At 35.5% G+C, this 18335-nt stretch overlaps 1 protein-coding gene across 2 annotated transcripts; it reads right to left on the bottom strand.

Annotated features, from left to right (window-relative positions):
- Positions 1-8101: 8101 nt before the first annotated feature.
- Positions 8102-15235, bottom strand: LOC109048119 (peptidase inhibitor 16-like). Of its 2 annotated transcripts, XM_019065799.2 has the most exons (7): positions 15077-15235; positions 14665-14951; positions 9818-9966; positions 9607-9682; positions 9400-9515; positions 8598-8689; positions 8102-8462 (listed from the first exon to the last, which is right to left on the bottom strand). In XM_019065799.2, the coding sequence occupies exons 2-7, from the start codon at positions 14818-14820 to the stop codon at positions 8257-8259; spliced, it is 795 nt and encodes a 264-aa protein (XP_018921344.1). In that variant the 5' UTR covers positions 14821-14951; positions 15077-15235; the 3' UTR covers positions 8102-8256. The 2 variants fall into 2 exon arrangements, with proteins under 2 accessions (XP_018921344.1, XP_018921343.1); XM_019065798.2 differs by lacking the exon at positions 15077-15235 and having other exon boundaries at positions 14665-15025.
- Positions 15236-18335: the final 3100 nt, after the last annotated feature.

The following is an 18335-nucleotide window of genomic DNA, read 5'->3' as shown; positions in this document are numbered from 1 at the left end:
ACACAAATGACTTGCAAGAAAACTTTGGTTCTTTTCTCATCTTTGCCTCTTGAACGCCGGAGGAACGGCCGCGCGCGCCGCCCAGCGGTGAACGCGCTGAAGAGGCCTCGTGTCTGTAAATCACCGACCGACACGAGCAGCGCAACAGCCGTGAACCACGGGAATATCATGTAGGCCTGTGTAGTGTCTATAGACTGTAAAAACACAGGGTGGTGTCTCGTGCAGGGGCGGTCGGATCTATCGGGGTGGCAGCTGCTACCCTGAGCATTGCGACCCCAGATTTAACCCTGTATAGAATATAAATGTAAGCTAAAGCACGCACTTTAGCAGCTGTGAAGACATAAAAAGATGTACAACATAAATGTGGCAAGAACACGGGTCTGAGGCACGGCTGCTCGCGCTGTAGAAAACTTCATTGACAGATGTCGCTAATGAACAGCTTCTTTTTGGTCAGTCAAAAATACAGCACAACCAGTAGACCTTCAAACTAATGAACTGTTTTACATAGACCTATAGGCCATTTATATATAGGCCTATATATTTTTTCTTTAGATTGTTTGACTACTCAAAAGAGAATATAGCAAAATATAACTTTATTAATTTGTGTTTCCTACTAGCTAAATTTCACAAGCATAAACAAAAATCTGGCTCTAAATCTCTTTTTTTATTATTCAAAGTTGATCTAAGTATATGGAAACTATATCTAAAGGCCTATACTAAAGTTCTGTTAATACTAGACCAATCAAAACTGCATCTGTATATTCATCATATTATGTCCTTTTAAAAACGTAAATGTACTACTTTTTAATTTAACCTGGCAACACAACCCTTACGAAACTTAACCATGGTTTTACTAAAAACAAAAAAAAACGAATAACTGTGTAATTAAAACATTGGCTATTTTCTTAAGTGAGTTATATCTCTGTATAGGCCTACTTTCTTTGTTTTGCTTTTATAACTGCCATAATGATTTGATGTTTTGTAATATTTCATTTAAAAAATAAAATCAGGAAAAAGATTCATGATTCGCGCTCCGAAGTCCCGATCCGAATCAAACGATTCATGATCCGAGCACTGAATCATTTTGTGACTCAATGGTTTAACTGATTCAGAGTTCAGAAAAGTAGTAGTTTAAGTCTTTGGTTCACCATATTTTAATTTGTTGAGATAGTGAATTGGTGGGTTTTTTGTTAAATGTGAGCCAAAATCATCACAATTAAAAGAACCAAAGACTTAAACTACTTCAGTCTGTGTTCATTGAATGTATTTAATACACGAGTTTCACAATTTGAGTTGAATTACTGAAATAAATGAACTTTTCCATGACATTCTAATTTATTGAGAAGCACCTGTATTTGATGAACACAGTCTCGTCTCAACCAATGCAATCTCTGTAAAGAAACAAGAGCATTAATGGAGTCTGAAGGCATATTTATGATGTTGGATTAAAGTTCATTTTGTGCAGAAATGACCGGAGGATAAAATAGTAGGTAGTTTTTATGACTGCATAAATTGTTTGCACCTGTTGTTGCTGTACAGTGTAATAGCTTTCCACTAAAGTGCTGTTAACATTTGTCTTGAGGAGCGCCAGAGCTCTTGATTTAATATCTGTGTGGATTTTCATCCCCGAAGAGCTTCAGCTTTCACAGTCTGAGCAAGATTCTCTCCACTGGGGATCAAGTTGTTTATTTCTCAAATAAGATGCGGGACCTGGAGATCTTGGTCATTTTATGGCTGAAAAGATCATATATTAAAACAAAAACACACACAGCCTGAGCAAATGAAGTACTTGCTGCAGATCAACAGGCTATTTCCATGCACACATACACACGCAGATTAACATATATTTAAAATAATAAATGATTTCAGGATGACAGTGCATGAAGAAGTACCCTGAATCCGTGTGTCCTTCATGTGCTCTTCGTCTTTGTTCTCTGGTTGGCGTGTTTTAGTGTGAGTGTTAATGCCACTGAAGTTTAATTCCTGTCTTGATGATAATGATTTAAGAGATTCATAAAAATATTAAGCACACAGGGACTGTTGTGCATCACTAGAGAAGACACAACCCTTAAAACTCTTCCCAATGTCAGCCGAGGGTAAAATCCCTCGATCAGTGAGCGCCGGATCTAAACCAGCATTTTTAGAGTCACATTGTCTTCAATGAACGCTATTAGCATCATAGACCTTTACAACACTCAGCTCTAGGCCTTTGTCTCAGATCAGTAATGATGTCATTCAGTGTAAAGGCTTTGTTTTATTTGCTCACTTTATTAGAGAAATTTACGTGTGTAAAAAAAATAAATAAATTATATATATATATATATATATAGATATATATATATATATATATATATATATATATATGGATGAAAATAATGTTCATTTAATTTATTTAAATTTGTATTTTTATATAAATAAATAAGATTAATTTATTAAACAAAAAATATTATTTACTATTTTGGTTTATATTAATTTATAGATTTATAGATTTATGGATTAATTTATAGCTAAATGTATAAGAATAAAGCATAATATAACCCTCTACGGACACCTTGGCAATTGAATCGCCATTGGCTAGTAAATTATTATTATTTTTTTTTTAAATACTGTATTATACTATACTATACTATACTATATTATACTACCTATACTTATATATATATATATATATATATATATATATATATATATATATATATATATATATATATAAATCAAAAAATGACCCAGCTTTTTAAATATCTGAATGTACTCTCTTAACATCAGTCAGTCAAACATTATAATATGATTATCAAGTATTATTTAATAAATAAGTTTAGTAATTAGAATTAAAAATTGGTAACCATGTATGAATGCAAATTAGTCAGTTTAACTGAACTGGTGGTAGTGGGTTTTTTTTTTTTTTTTTTTTTTTTTTGGTCATTCCTGAAAAAAAAATGGAAAAAAACTAACAATAATACTGAGAAGATAATATTATTATTATTATTATTATTATTATTATTATTATTATTATACAAATTCTACTAATAAGAACAATATAAAACGCACCAAGGATTAACAAGCTTATCTAATATTCATGAATATTAATCACATTGTCTGTGTTCGCTCGAACTGATTTGCTGAAATAAAAACAGGGACGATAATAAGTGAGCGCCAGCCAATGAGATTGTAGTTTGCCCATTAGTTCCGCCCACTACCGGAGAAACCTGCAGTTCTTAAAAGCTGAAGATTCCAAAGGAACTCAGTTGTTTTGACAGGAAAATACAACAAAGAATATCGTTTACATGTAGCCCATCAATTCTGCATGTTATGTAAGACTCTCTCTCTCTCTCTCACTTTGCGCAAGTCATAGAGTTTATGGTGCGCCAAATACACAAACACAGGTGCGCTGCGCATCCAGCGAGATGAACTGAAAAACAGCACATATGCGTACTGAAGCGCTCCGTAAGCGAATGAAAATATATCTGTTCTAAACTTATACTCAGCCTCAAACTCACACACTGGTGAGTAAAATCTATGAATGCATTAGCCAATGGCTATTATTGGACATCATTTAGTTGCATATGCGAGTGATTAACTCGCAATGTAGAGGGTTGTTAATATAATTTGCATCATTTTAAAGTTAAATAGCCTTTTAAAATGTTAAAGAATTAAAACTGGAAATGGTTTTATATTCATAAAAAAAACTTTCATAAAAACAATATTTTTTAAATATTGCATTATAGACTACATATAGTTATATCTATCTAAAACATTAATTATTATGTTAATTATAATAATAATAAGTAATTGCAGTGCATACAGCCCTCAAATGACACTGTTTTGTGAGAACGACTCTATATAATATAATATTTCAAAAAGACAGCCTCAAAAAAGGACACGTTATTCTTGTCATGTGTGGAACAGATTTCAGTTTTATGAAAACAGTGACCTTTTATCATTTGATTATTATCTTATCTTTGAACGTCCAGCGATCATCTGAGCATTGGAGGTAAAGATCACTGAACTGGGTATTTCTCTTTCTTTCGTCCTGCCTGATTTGCAGGTTTGATGAGTCTTCCGTCTTCATTTGCTCGTGTGTAATCCAGCATCAGAGCGATGGGGTGCTCCTCAGATGTGTGGGTGTTGGTCAAGCAGGCTTACGGCCCTCATGACAGATGTGTTGGTTTGCAGGACGAGGTAAGGCTCTCCGGCCCGGTGGAACTCAATAATCCCGCAGTTTTAGGCCGAGGCTTCATCATGATGAGGTCCATCAATCTGAACATCAGGCCTGTAGAGACCCGCGGAGATGCCACTGGATCAAACAGTCCCACTTGACAATAAAGAGTTGCAAGCCAGGAAACAATCCAGTGAGCCCTGAGATAAATTCACAAACTCTGATAGGAAACCAAAAGTTTAGGAAAGTTTAAATAAGTAAATAAATAAACAATAATACAAATAATAAACAAACAAACAAATCATCTGAAATTAATAATCTTAAATTATTTACAATAAATACATAAATGAATATAAAATAAAAAAAATAAGTGGAATAATTGTAAATAATTAAAATAAATAATTACATTTAAATAATAAATAATTAAACAATGTTTAATAATCCTAAGTAAATCATTTTAAATATTAAAAATAAATAAATAAAATAAACAAACAAAAACTATTTTTTTATAAATAAACAAATAATTTTGTATATAATTTTAAATAAGTGAATAAATAAAAGTTAATCATTTTAAACGTTTAAAATAATACACAAGTATTTTAAAATAATTAAATAAGCATTCTTAATCTTATGTACTTTAATATAATTATATAAATATAAATGCTAATATTTATATTTATTATATAATAACAATGATTATTATTATTATTATTATTAAATTATTATTGATTATAATAATAATAATAATAAATAATAATTATTATTATTATTATTATTATTATTATTATTATTATTATATTAGTAATATAAATATAAATAAACAAATACAGAGTTCTAAAGAAATAAATATTTTTTGTATTACTCTCCTGTGCTGTCTGCTATTTGTATCACGACTGACACTTTCTACTTCAGACCCTCTACAAAGCAGAAGGCACAATATGAGCTCTGTTTGCTTTTGCAATTAAGCTTGTTTGTTATGTCATGCGTCAGAAAGCCGAGGTGCTGGGACTCACCTGAGTCTCTCTCGGGACTGATTAACACGAGACACGACGAGCAGAAAGTTCAAGTGCTGTTTGTCTTGTTGAATGAATATCCCATCTGATGGATCTGATCTCGCTGCACAGATGAACTGTGAGATGTTGACATTTGCTTTGTTCTTTATGTAAATGTTAATCAGTCCTGCTGAACAGTGCTGATCTTATGAGGAGATTCTAGACAAGTGTTTTAATCCTATTACGCTTGAATGAATAGAAATGAATCATTTCTGAGGCCCTTGATTTGATCCGATACAGCATCTAGAAATTTGCATTTTTTTTTTTTTTTTTTGGTTCATTAGTAGTAGGCTGCAGTGTTAGTTTGATATAATTAAGATATAATTAAGTCTTTGTAATTTTTGTAATTTTTTTTATGTCTATATCGTTTTTTTTTTTTCATATTAAGGTTTTACATTTTTATTTCAGTTTTAGTTATTTTAGTAGCCTACACTAAGATGAACTAAATTAAAATGAGATGTTGCCTTGGTATCTTACACTACGCCTATGTCCTACATCATACGCCACTCTCTTGTGAACGCACGAGAGCATTTATGCTGGGATGTTGTGGAAGTTATGGTGTGTTATTGAACGGTATATTTTATGATTTTAGACATGTACTAAAAGCCACTAAACTCCCATTTAATTGTTTTTATTGTGTGTTGAACATACAAAACAGTCACTTATATCGAGTCCATTAAAAACAGTGTGTTGTCAACTGGTTTATTAGGTTACACTGCCATCCTGTGATGTCTGTTGTGTCCAACAGCTAATCTGTGAATTATCGATGGAGATGATTATCCTAATGCATAAATCATAACACAATCCAGTAAACAAAATAAGATCTGGTTCCACTTCATTCAGGTGTTTCCATTCCAGTTTTTACATTTCTATGAAGATTTTGGATTTTAACACAATATAAATGACATTTACCCTTCATATAAAAGGATGTACCTGCAATACATGCTGAGAGTGTACAGTATGTCTTTTTATTAAAATTGTTTATTACAATAAATGCTATACTGTAAATCTATAAAAGGCATGATTGTCATGCAAAAGCATTATGCCTGTTGCATCAAAAACTAAATCAAACCACGAAATAATGTGTCATCCTTACAGTATACTTAAAAAGACATTGGGATGAATAGATGATCTTAAAGGGGTCATATGATGCTGCTAAAAAGAACATTATTTTGTGTATTTGGTGTAATGAAATGTTTATGGGGTTTAAGGTTAAAAAAAAAAACACATTATTTTCCACATACTGTACATTATTGTGTCTCCTCTATGCCCCGCCTTCTGAAATGCATCGATTTTCACAAGGCTCATCTCTTTGAAAATGCTAAATCCAAAATTAACATAAATCTGTTTCTTGTGAGAACAATTAAAAGTGTATTTTTATTTATTTATTTATTTATTTCAGTTAAAAAGTATAAACATGATTAAAGGTTGGCTATAGCTGTGGGACAAGCAATATTCAGTTAGTTAAAATGAGACTGAAACAAACTGAATTTATTGTTTATAAATATATAAACCTGGTTATTGTGTATTTAAAATACAATAAAATGTAGTTTGTTTATGTCAAAACTAATCCAAATTCAAATTAATTCCACATTTTATACGCAATTCAAATATATAAATCTTAAATTTAGGGCTAATTTTTAAGTCTTAATAAGTCAAAAGTTTTATTAAAGACAAGAATTGCATTATAGAGTCTGTCATACTTCACTAGAAGATACACAAATCCTATTAATATCAGCCAGGAGCAATATTACTCAAGATAAGAGATGTTTTTTACACTCATTAGGCCTTATCCACAAAATCCTGTTCATTTATCTCCGTGCAGACGTCAAAGAAAATGTCAGATATTAGAGCTCAGGGCAGAAGCGCTTCTGAAGGTGTCAGAAATGCCCCAGATATGTATTTTGAATTGTTTTTTAATTTTTTATTGTGAAGTGAAAAGTGTAGTTGTAAGAATCAAACCCATCATAAAGACGTTTTTAACTCACTTCTGGCCAAACTATGAGTCCATAATTCATAATAACACTTCCATCTCCATCTCCTGTTGTCTCTCACATCAAAATCCACCCTCATATTCATTTAGAACTGCGTTTGTTTGTAAATGGTGCTTGATCTGTACATATTTCTCTCCTGATTCAGACGAGATGACTCAGTCTTCTCTGGAAACACTGGTTTGAAGTTAAAATGTTTGAATGATGGATTTGTTTCTTATAAACACTCAGCTTTTCATTTCACAAGACATTAACTGACTGGAGTGGTGTGGATTACTTGTGGATTATTGTGATGTTTTTATCAGCTGTTTGGCACCCATTCACTGCAGAGCATCCATTGCTGAGACACTGATGCAATCTACATTTCTCTGATGAAGAAACAAACTCATCTACATTTTTGGATAGACTTGAATACATTTCAGCAAATTAAAATTTTGGGGTGAACTGTTCTAGATCTACCTAAATGTGTCTATGTTCGCGCAAATCATTCGTGATCCAGCTTCACCTACAGAAGAAGTGAGTACACTCTCAGAACAAAAGGTACAAAAGCTGTCACCGGGACGGTACCTTTTCGATAGATACACTTTTGTACCTTTAAGGTATAAATATGGACTCTTTAGGTACAAAGGTACTGCCCCAGTGACAACTTTTGTACCTTTTTTTCTGAGAGTGTATAAGGTTTTTTAATGAATCTTTGCAAATTGCCTTTCCTAATAATGTGCTAATTAGCAAGTTTCACGATGAATGCGGCTAAAGTAAACAGTCCCTCAGAGAGCCGCTGGGAAGAGAGGGGCGGGGTCAGCAGAGCTCATTAACATTTAAAGGAAAAAACCACAAAAAACCACACTCTCAAAAAAAATCTTTTTTACACAGTAAAAAAAATCTTTTTTACACAAACAACCATAAATAAAAATTAACCAAACTATGTTACAGGCTTTTCATTAAGACCCTAAACAATCATATCAACTTGTGGAAAAGTGGCATCTGATGACCCCTTTAAAGAAATGTTTTGTTTGTGTCCCATCAGATTATGACGGATCTCATTCACTCCAAACCCTCACAAAACAAGAGCCGCCAGCAGCCAGACAAGCATCACCAGAGGAGCCGAGACGCTGTCCATCTTGGATCCATGGTCTGGTTCACTTTCCTTGCCGGTCTCAATAATAACGTGCACTTGTGTGGGCTCTGTGGGAACAACAGCGGGCTCCGTCGTCATTCGTGGACACTCAGGTAACACAGTCAGATCTTTGTTGTCCTTTGCCACTGCGAGGAGAGAGAGTTTTGAGAGTGTGTGCAAGAAAAATAGTAAAAGCTTAGTTTTCTGTTACCATTTTCCACCCTCTTTTATTTCATGTTGACTTTAAAAATTGATTTGTGTTAATAAAGTCTTCAGATTACCGCACATGTTGTCCTCACACACTGGTAGAGTTTCTGGACACCCTGAGCATGGCACTCCAGACTCGTATGGTTTTTTATTCTTAAAATCTTCTCTGTAATGAAGGAAAAACGAAGGGTGGATTTGATAGATGGTTTTTATAAATGGATTTACTTTGAAACAACATTCAGAAATTGATAGTAAATGTAATAAATAATTACATATTATGTATATATTATGATTAATATAGATTTTTTTTAAATGTTAATTTAATTGTATTTTTAATTTTTTAATTAACTAGTTACTGAATATGGGGAAAAAAAGTAATAAAAAATAAGCAGCTTTGTCATTGCAGCAGAAATATCAGAAATAGTTTTTGAAATTGAACGAGCTCTGAATATATTAACTAATATATAACTTTTAAATTGCACATTACTTCACCTCTGCCTGCTGTTTGGCTGTTCATATGTTGTATACTATCTGTTATTTGCCTTATGTAAAGCGTCCTTTGGTATTTGAAAGGCACTATATATATAAAACATATTATTATTATTATTATTATTATTATTATAACGATAAAAACATTGCCAGGCAGTATCAATCCTGTTATAACGAGCCAGAGAATTTAAAGAGGCAGACGAGCGTGTGCTTGGAATAAATAGATGATATCATCCTCTGGTGTAGACGCTAATATAGTTATCTTTACAGTTATTGTTCTTGGTGTGAGCGGGCCTTAAAACTGTTCAGGTCATGTTAAAGAGAGTTTTAGAGTGCATTCTAGAACACTAAGGTCATGTTCAGTCTGGATTATTCAAACACACTTACGAAGAGACAGGGTAGTAATTACACACGAAAAGAGTGGCCTTCTCAGAATTCAGATTCTCAATTTTGTCACAGAAATACGCAGCACAGCCAATTTTATTGCTGCCTGCCCAGACCGCCTGGAACAACAACAGAGAAACGCATCTTCATATCTGCATATTCAGGCTGTGAAAACCAATCAAACGCACACTGAACAGAAACAGTGTTCACCTGAATGTAATGGTTACAAATTTTGTCTTCATGACAATTATTGGTTTCAAATTCATAATCCTCACCCTCTCCAAACCTGTGTGTGCAAAGAAAAGAGATGCAAATCTGTTTATAGATAATATTTCTGCATGTCACAGATCATCAGTATTTATTCTTTCTTTTATTTATTCATTGTTATTTACAGTATGTTTAGTTAGGATATTTGTCGTACCAAACCTGCATTGCTTTGGTTGCATTAAATGGATTAGCGTCTGTAAAGATATTTTCACCCATTCTGCATTTCTCTCGTTGAGGGTTGCTCTCCAAGATGCATTTTGCCGCATGTGCTTCTGCCACCAGACGCAGTGTCTCGTCCCACACCTAAAATGACAGAAACAAGTTTATTGCTATTTGACTTTAAGGTTTATTATTTTTTTTATTTTTTTTGGACAGCTGAACAATATACTGTATTTATTAACTTTGAAATAAATTGTTTAAAAGATATTTTGTGTAGGTCAGTCATTGTTGAGTGAACCTTGCATCCAAATAAATAAATAAATGATTATTGGACTATGTTTTACAAACAAACAAATAATTTCTCATTTCTAATAAATTAATATAAATTCATTTTGAAGTTTACTGACTATTTCTGAGAGAGATTTTTTTTTAGTGTAGAATTATTATTTGAGATACAAACCCGATTCCAAAAAAGTTGGGACACTGTACAAATTGTGAATAAAAACGGAATGCAATGATGTGGATGTTTCAAATTTCAATATTTTATTCAGAATACAACATAGATGACATATCAAATGTTTAAACTGAGAAAATGTATCATTTTAATGGAAAAATAAGTTGATTTTAAAATTTCATGGCATCAACACATCTCAAAAAAGTTGGGACAAGGCCATATTAAGCCACTGTGTGGCATCCCCTCTTCTTTTTATAACAGTCTGCAAACGTCTGGGGACTGAGGAGACAAGTTGCTCAAGTTTAGGAATAGGAATATTTTCCCATTCTTGTCTAACACAGGCTTCTAGTTGCTCAACTGTCTTAGGTCTTCTTTGTCGCATTTTCCTCTTTATGATGCGCCAAATGTTTTCTATGGGTGAAAGATCTGGACTGCAGGCTGTCCATTTCAGTACCCGGATCCTTCTTCTACACAGCCATGATGTTGTAATTGATGGAGTATATGGTCTGGCATTGTCATGTTGGAAAATGCAAAGTCTTCCCTGAAAGAGACGACGTCTGGATGGGAGCATATGTTGTTCTAGAACTTGGATATACCTTTCAGCATTGATGGTGCCTTTCCAGATGTGTAAGCTGCCCCATGCCACACGCACTCATGCAACCCCATACCATCAGAGATGCAGGCTTCTGAACTGAGTGCTGATAACAACTTGGGTTGTACTTGTACTCCTTATTACATATCACACCACTTCCCACAAAAAGAACTTCAAATTTTGATTCGTCTGACCACAGAACAGTTTTCCACTTTGCCACAGTCCATTTTAAATGAGCCATGACCCTCGGTCCAGAGAAAACGCCTGCGCTTCTGGATCATGTTTAGATATGGCTTCTTTTTTGACCTATAGAGTTTTAGACAGCAACGGCGAATGGCACAGTGGATTGTGTTCACCGACAATGTTTCCTGGAAGTATTCCTGAGTCCATGTTGTGATTTCCATTACAGTAGCATTCCTGTATGTGATGCAGTGCCGTCTAAGGGCCCGAAGATCATGGGCATCCAGTATGGTTTTCCGGTCTTGACCCTTACCCACAGAGATTGTTCCAGATTCTCTGAAACTTTGGATGATATTATGCACTGTAGATGATGATAACTTCAAACTCTTTGCAGTTTTTTCTCTGAGAAACTCCTTTCTGATATTGCTACACTATTTTTCGCCGCAGCATTGGGGGAATTGATGATCCTCTGCCCATCTTGACTTCTGAGAGACACTGCCCTCTGAGAGGCTCTTTTTATACCCAATCATGTTGCAAATCGACCTAATAAGTTGTAAAATGGTCCTCCAGCTGTTCCTTATATGTACATTTAACTTTTCCGGACTCTTATTTCTACCTGTCTCCAACTTTTTTGGAATGTGTAGCTCTCATGAAATCACAAATGAGACAATATTTGGCATGACATTTCAAAATAACTCAACTTCAAAACATAATATCTCAAGGGGGACAGCTGTGGCCTAATGGTTAGAGAATTGGACTTGTAACCAGAAGGTCGCAGGTTCGAGTCTCTGTGCTGGCAGGGGTTTGTAGGTGGGAGGGAATGAATGAACAGCGCTCTCTTCCACCCTCAATACCCATGGCTGAAGTGCCCTTGAGCAAGGCACTGAACCCCCAGTTGGCTCCCCGGGCACTGGATATATAGCTGCCCACTGCTCTGGGTGTGTGTTCACGGGTTAATGTTAGTAGGTATGGCGGTATTATACCATTATCATAGCATTAATGACATTATATAGACATCATAAAACAGTGCCATCTTAAGCTTTTAGAAGTTGAAACTTTCACTTTATTGTGAATAAAATGTGGATTGTGTTTAAAATGTAAGTTTATGAGATTTGTAAATTATTCCATTCCTTTTTTACTCACAATTTAAACAGTGTTTCAACTTTTTTGGAATCGGGTTTGTAATTGTAATTGTTATAATTGTCAAATTATAATTTACATAAATAAGTTTACATCAATATACACTATTTTACATAAAAATGCATAACATTTTTAGAGCATTAAAATGTAATGCAAACAAAAAGTCATGCTCTCTTTACCATAATGCACAAAAATAAATCAATAAATCAATGAATGAATGGATAAATAAATAAATACATATATAAATAACAAGCTTTATTTACTTTATACGAAACATTTTTGTTTTTCTATTCATTTTTAAAGTTGTATTAAAATGTAATGCAAACAAATAGTAATGTTCTCAGTATTATAATGTAGTACATAATAAATTTAATAGTAAAGTATTTATAAAGTACTGCTTTTTGGTATGCCTTTAATTTCTGATGGAATAAACAAACAAACAAACAAAATAAATAAGCAAGCAAGTGAGCAAGCTTTGTTTTCTTTATGCAAAATAAATCTTTTCTTCTCATTTTGCAGTGAAATATGACCCAGACATGTGGTTTGTGTAATCCACCCCATTGTTGTGTAAATGTAAGTGAACAAAACATGTTTCATAAGAGAGCCAGAGGCTTTTCCACTAGGAATCTTTTCATAGTTGTGCTCGGAAATTCACCCACATTACAAATATCAGACTGTAAGACAGGATGACCACATGGGGCTTTATTAAAACACTCACCCTCAGCACAACGTTCCTGCGGTTTCATGTAACATACACATTCCTCAGCATGTCTCACGCACGCACACACACACACACACACACACAAACACATTGCGCAACAGTATCATTGCATACACGCCCCCACACACACCATCCAGTCAAAATCAAGCCACTTCATGGTTTCTGTTCGAAAAGTCCCTCTTTATCAGAAAAAGAATGTGATCTCATGATTCTTTCTCATGCATTATAATACCAGCCTTGTGCTGATTCTTGCTTTCACATGGTAAAGTTGATTTCTGTTTCACACGGCAACAACACTTAAAGGGACAGCACACCCAAAAATGAAAACTCTGACATGTCCTCACTCTCAAGTTGCTCTAAACCTTTATGAATGTCTTTCAAGATTTTTTGAAGAATGGAACCAGTTTCTTGTCCTCATTGACTTCCATAGAGTTTTTTCCATACTATGGAAGTCAAAGGCTGCCAGCAACTGTTTGGTTACCAACATTCTTCAAATTCAGCCGAAGGTAGAAGGCTTGGTACAAATTACAAGTAATTAAATGATGGTAAAATCGTCCTTTTTGGGTGAACTGTCTCTTTAAAGGAGACTAGATGGTGAGTGATTTATTACATATTTCATTTGGCATTAGTTTTCATTTGGTAAACTATAATCATGATTACAGTATTAGATTCTCTTGTGTTTTGAAAGTAATTGTACCCATGAACACGCATGATGACTCAATTACTATGGATATTAATGTGCTAATTATTGTTTACAGCAGTAATGAGACAGTGAAGGATGTAATTCCAGTGATTGATGGCAGATGATGAGATGCTCTGACCTCGTAACTCACATGCAACACACAAACATTGAGCTTGAGACCAAAACCAGTGATAAAAACATTAACAGCCCCCATGAGATGAGAGATCAGACCTTCTCATGTGGTTGAGAAAGGTGTTTTCTATGTTTCATGCACACAGAAATTCAAAAGTTTTGGGTTTTATTATTTAAAAGAAAATTAATATTTTTATTAAGCAAGGATGAATGAAATTGATCAAAAGTGACACTAAAGACATTGATAATGTTAGAAAAGATTTCTATTTCAAGTAAATGATCAAATAATCCACAAACTTATCACAAAAGTATCACAAAAAAAATTAAAGTATCAGTTTCCACAAAAATATGAAGCAGCACAACATAATCAAAAAATGTTTCTTGAGCAGCAAATAAGAATATTATAATGATTTCTGAAGGATCATGTGACACTGAAGACTGGAGTAATGATGCTGAAATTCAGCTTTGATCACAGGAATAAATTACTTTTGAAAAAATATTGAAATAGAAATCTTTTTTTTTATTACTGTATTTGTAATTAAATAAATGCAGCTTTGGTGAGACTTCTTACAAACCCCCAAACTTTTGAATGGTACTTTACTGTATATATTTAAAAAAAAAAAAAAAAAAAAAATCATAGAATTTCTAGATCTAAATGCTTTTTAATCTGTGAGGTTTCACCTTAAAGAAAAATGTTTGAATTTTGAAGAACATCCAGTGCTGTCCAGCTCCAAAATAGACACAAAAGCTCAAAGATTCAGCAAGGTTCATTTCATTTTAAGTTTCACAGAAGAAAGAAATTCTTACTGGTTTGGAGTGGCATGAGTGCCCTTAAATAATGACAACATTCGCATTTTACGTCTTATTCAGTAGCTCGTGTACCAATCTAGTTTACACCAAAGAACCAAAGCCGAATGTGTCGCATCAGATGCATCTCTTACCACTTTCTGCATGCTGGCAGCGCTGGGATAAACCTTAGAGCGAAGCTCATTGTGCATGTCCACAATAGTTGATTTCTCCTGCTCGGTCAGGTGACCGGCAGCTAAACTCAGAATGACCCAGAGCCCGGCGCTCCGGAGGGCCACGTTCCAATGCATGCTGCCTCTTGTCCCTGAGGAGCCTAAACAAGCCGTCGGTGGTCAGATGAAACCTCTTCTCTGGCTGCTCTCAGGTCCGTCACTCGCTGTCCTTAATGTCTTCAGAGCAAGTAAAAGTGTCTCTCTCTGGGCTGTTTGTGTGTGGAAGAGGGAGAGAAAGTTAGTATGGGACCCTCTCAGCACTCCCACCCTTTCAGTCTGTATTTAAGCTGCCCATGGTCATATTACACATACGCACATTGCTCAATTCCCTTACCTCCTCAGAAAGCTTCACATGACTCATTTCCAACCATCTGAGTCAAGTCCAACAAGGAGCGCTATAAAACTCCAAAGATTTGAGATATGACTGTTTTGGTCACGCAGCATGTCAGAACAGTTTTTCTTGAGGAATGCCTGAGATAACAGATGTTTGATTGGATTTGACCTGCCCACATTTTCCAGGTCCTGATTTCATTTCCTCAGTACCAGGCTCTGCTCTCTCCAGCAGGGATTCACTCATATATTCAGCCTGTGTGCCCAGAGAGTCCCTCCCTTACACAAAACCAGCTCTCATTTACTGCAAGTGACGCTGGTGGAATTCTTTGCCGCCTTTCTAATTGAGCTGCTAACAGAAAGGATTATTTCTTTGGAAAGATAAGGTCTAATTTATTAAAAAATATTAAAAGTTATTAGCTGTTCTCATTGCCCTACAACTTTTTCTTGTTTTTCTTGTGCAAAAATCCTTGTATCAGTGCTAGAGTCCTGCTGGGTGGTTGCTGGGGTGTAGCAAAGCTGTTACCATGGTGTTCTGGGTGGTTGCCAGGGAGTTGTTATGTTGTTGCTCGGGTGATGCTACAGTAGGTGGTCGCTGGAGTGTTGTGGGTGGTTGCTAGGGAGTTGCTATGTGGTTGCTAGGGTGTTCTGGATGATTGCTTGGGGGCTGTTACTATGTTCTGGGTGGTTGCTGGGGTGTTGCTACAGTAGATGGTTGCTAGGATGTTCTGGGTGGTTGCCAGGGAGTTGCTATGTGGTTGCTAGTGTGTTCTGATGATTGCTACGGGGCTTCTACTGTGTTCTGTGGTACTGAGTCCTGTGCGTGGTTGTTAGGTTGTTGCCAGGGCATTTTCGGTGTTTTTTAGGGTGTTGCTATGGTGTTCTGGGTGCTTGCCAGGGAGTTGCTATGTGGTAAGTTGGTACTGTGTTCTGGGAGATTGCTATCCGTTTTCTAGCATGTTCTGATGGGAAGATGCTCTTCTGGTGGTTGCTTTAGGTGTTGTGGGTGAGTGCCTGGAAGATGCTCTTCTGGTGGTTGCTGGAGTGTTGCTAGGTGGTTTCTGGGGTCTTCTGGGCGGTTACCGTGGAATAGCTAAGTGGTTGCTAGGGTGTTCAGGATTATTGCTAGTGGGCTTCTGCTCTGTTCTGAGTGGTTGCTATGCCATTACTGCTTTATTGCTAGGGTGTTCTAAGTGATTGCTATGAGAGGTTTCCAGGATGTTCTGGAATGATGATCATTGCCAGGGAGTGGGTAGGCGGTTACTAGGGTGTTCTGAGTGGTTCTCACTATTTTCTATGAAGTATCTAAATTATTCTTAAAGGCTGTGCTGTGAAGTATTGCCATGTGGTTTCAAGGCTGTGCTGGGATTTCTATGCAATTCCATCCATAAGTTCTAACCAGTAGTTATAAAATTTAACTAGATAATAGAACTCCATATTATAAAGCCCAAATTCCAAATTTGTCCCCAATGTTTAAATTCTTTATTTGTCCCCAATGGGGCAATTCAATGTGCAACAGATAGTATAACTAATCACACACAATACCAATACAAAAATTGCCTACCATGCAGGCATGGTTAAAATAATAAAAACAATAAACAATCAATAAATAGTAACTCACTAAGTTATCTGTGGTTCTTTATAGAATTGAGAAGCAGAATGGCTGCAGGCACAAAAGAGCGTTTATATCAGTTGGTTCTGAATTTTGGGAGTAATCCCAAAGCGTAATCCCGATGGCAACATCTGAAATTCAGCCTGTAAGGGATGAGAATTATCTAGCAGGATAGATTCAACCCTTCTTAACATCTGCTTCTGATAAAGTTCCTCCAGACCTTTCTGCGTAGAACCTGTGATGCTGCTGCTCACCTTAATTAATCTTGAAAGGGAGTTTTTTTGTTTTACAGTGATGGACCCATACCAGCAGATTAAGGAGAAGGTAACAACTGACTCAACAAAAGACCTATAAAAAAGGGTCAAAATGGTCTTATCCACATTAAACTTTGCCAGGCGCTGCTGGCCTTTCTTGCAAAGCAAACTGGTATTTGAGTCAAAGCACAACTTATCATCAATAATGGATCCTAGGTACTTATACTATGTAACAACCTCTATTTCCTGACCATTTATACTAGTTTTCTCAGTGTTTGTGACATTGCGCCTAAAATCAATACACATGTCCTTGGTCTTAGAGACATTCAGTTCAAGAAAGGCATCCTGACACCATGTAACAAAGTGATCAATGACCAAACCGTGTGAAGTTTCCTCATTGTTCAATAAGCTGACAATAACCGTATCATCAGCAAACTTCACAAAGTATCGGTACTTAATCACAGGGCGACAGTCACTAGTGTACAGAATATATACAAGGGGGGAAAGAACATACCCCTGTGGTGAGCCAGGTGATGTAAGGGCCCAGTCTGAGAGATGGCCGTTTACTCTCACTCCCTGGGATCTATTTGTGAGGAAATCTAATATCCAGCCCACAAGGTTGGCCTCCAGTTTGAACTGATGTAAGAGCTTCTCAACCAGCAGGTGAGGCTGAATGGTGTTAAAGGCTGACGAGAAATCCACAAACAGTAGTCTGGCATGATTTCTTTTGCCCTCAAGGTGATTAAGAATGAGGTTGAGTACTGTAACAGTTGCATCCTGGACCCCTCTGTTTAGTCATTTGTAAGTCGCTTTGGTTAAAAGCGTCTGCTAAATGATTAAATGTAAATATAAATGTAGTCTATATGCAAGCTGTAGTGGGTCAAGGAGGCAATTGGTCATAGATGACAGTTCTCTGTTGATCAGCTTTTTAAAACACTTCATCACAAGTGACGTAAGGGCTATGGGTCTGTAATCATTTAAAGTCTTAGGGTGGCTATTCTTTGCAACAGGAACTATAATTGACTGTTTCCATAATTCAGGGACCTTCTGTTGGCGCATAGATTGATTAAAAATCTAAGAAAAAATCGGGCCTATAGCTGTTCCGCACAACAAGAAAGAACACGGCTACCAATATTGTCTGGGCCCGAACTTTTTTTGGCTTTGCACTATTTAAAGGTGTTCACAACACTTTGCTCAGAGAAACATACAGCAGATTGGGGGTGGGACAGTAAAGACTGTTTTTGGCCAAGAATTTCATTACTAAAATCATGCTTGTCAAATCTTGAATAAAATTGATTCAGTTCTTGGGCCAAAGATATGTCAGAGGTGAAGCCTTCCAATGCCACCTTATTTTTTATTTTATCACTTTGACCAACCATTATTTTAATACTGTCCCA

The sequence above is a fragment of the Cyprinus carpio genome, chromosome A23, assembly GCF_018340385.1.
Source record: "Cyprinus carpio isolate SPL01 chromosome A23, ASM1834038v1, whole genome shotgun sequence".
Lineage (NCBI taxonomy): Eukaryota > Metazoa > Chordata > Actinopteri > Cypriniformes > Cyprinidae > Cyprinus > Cyprinus carpio.
This window is presented reverse-complemented; position numbering and strand designations above follow the sequence as displayed.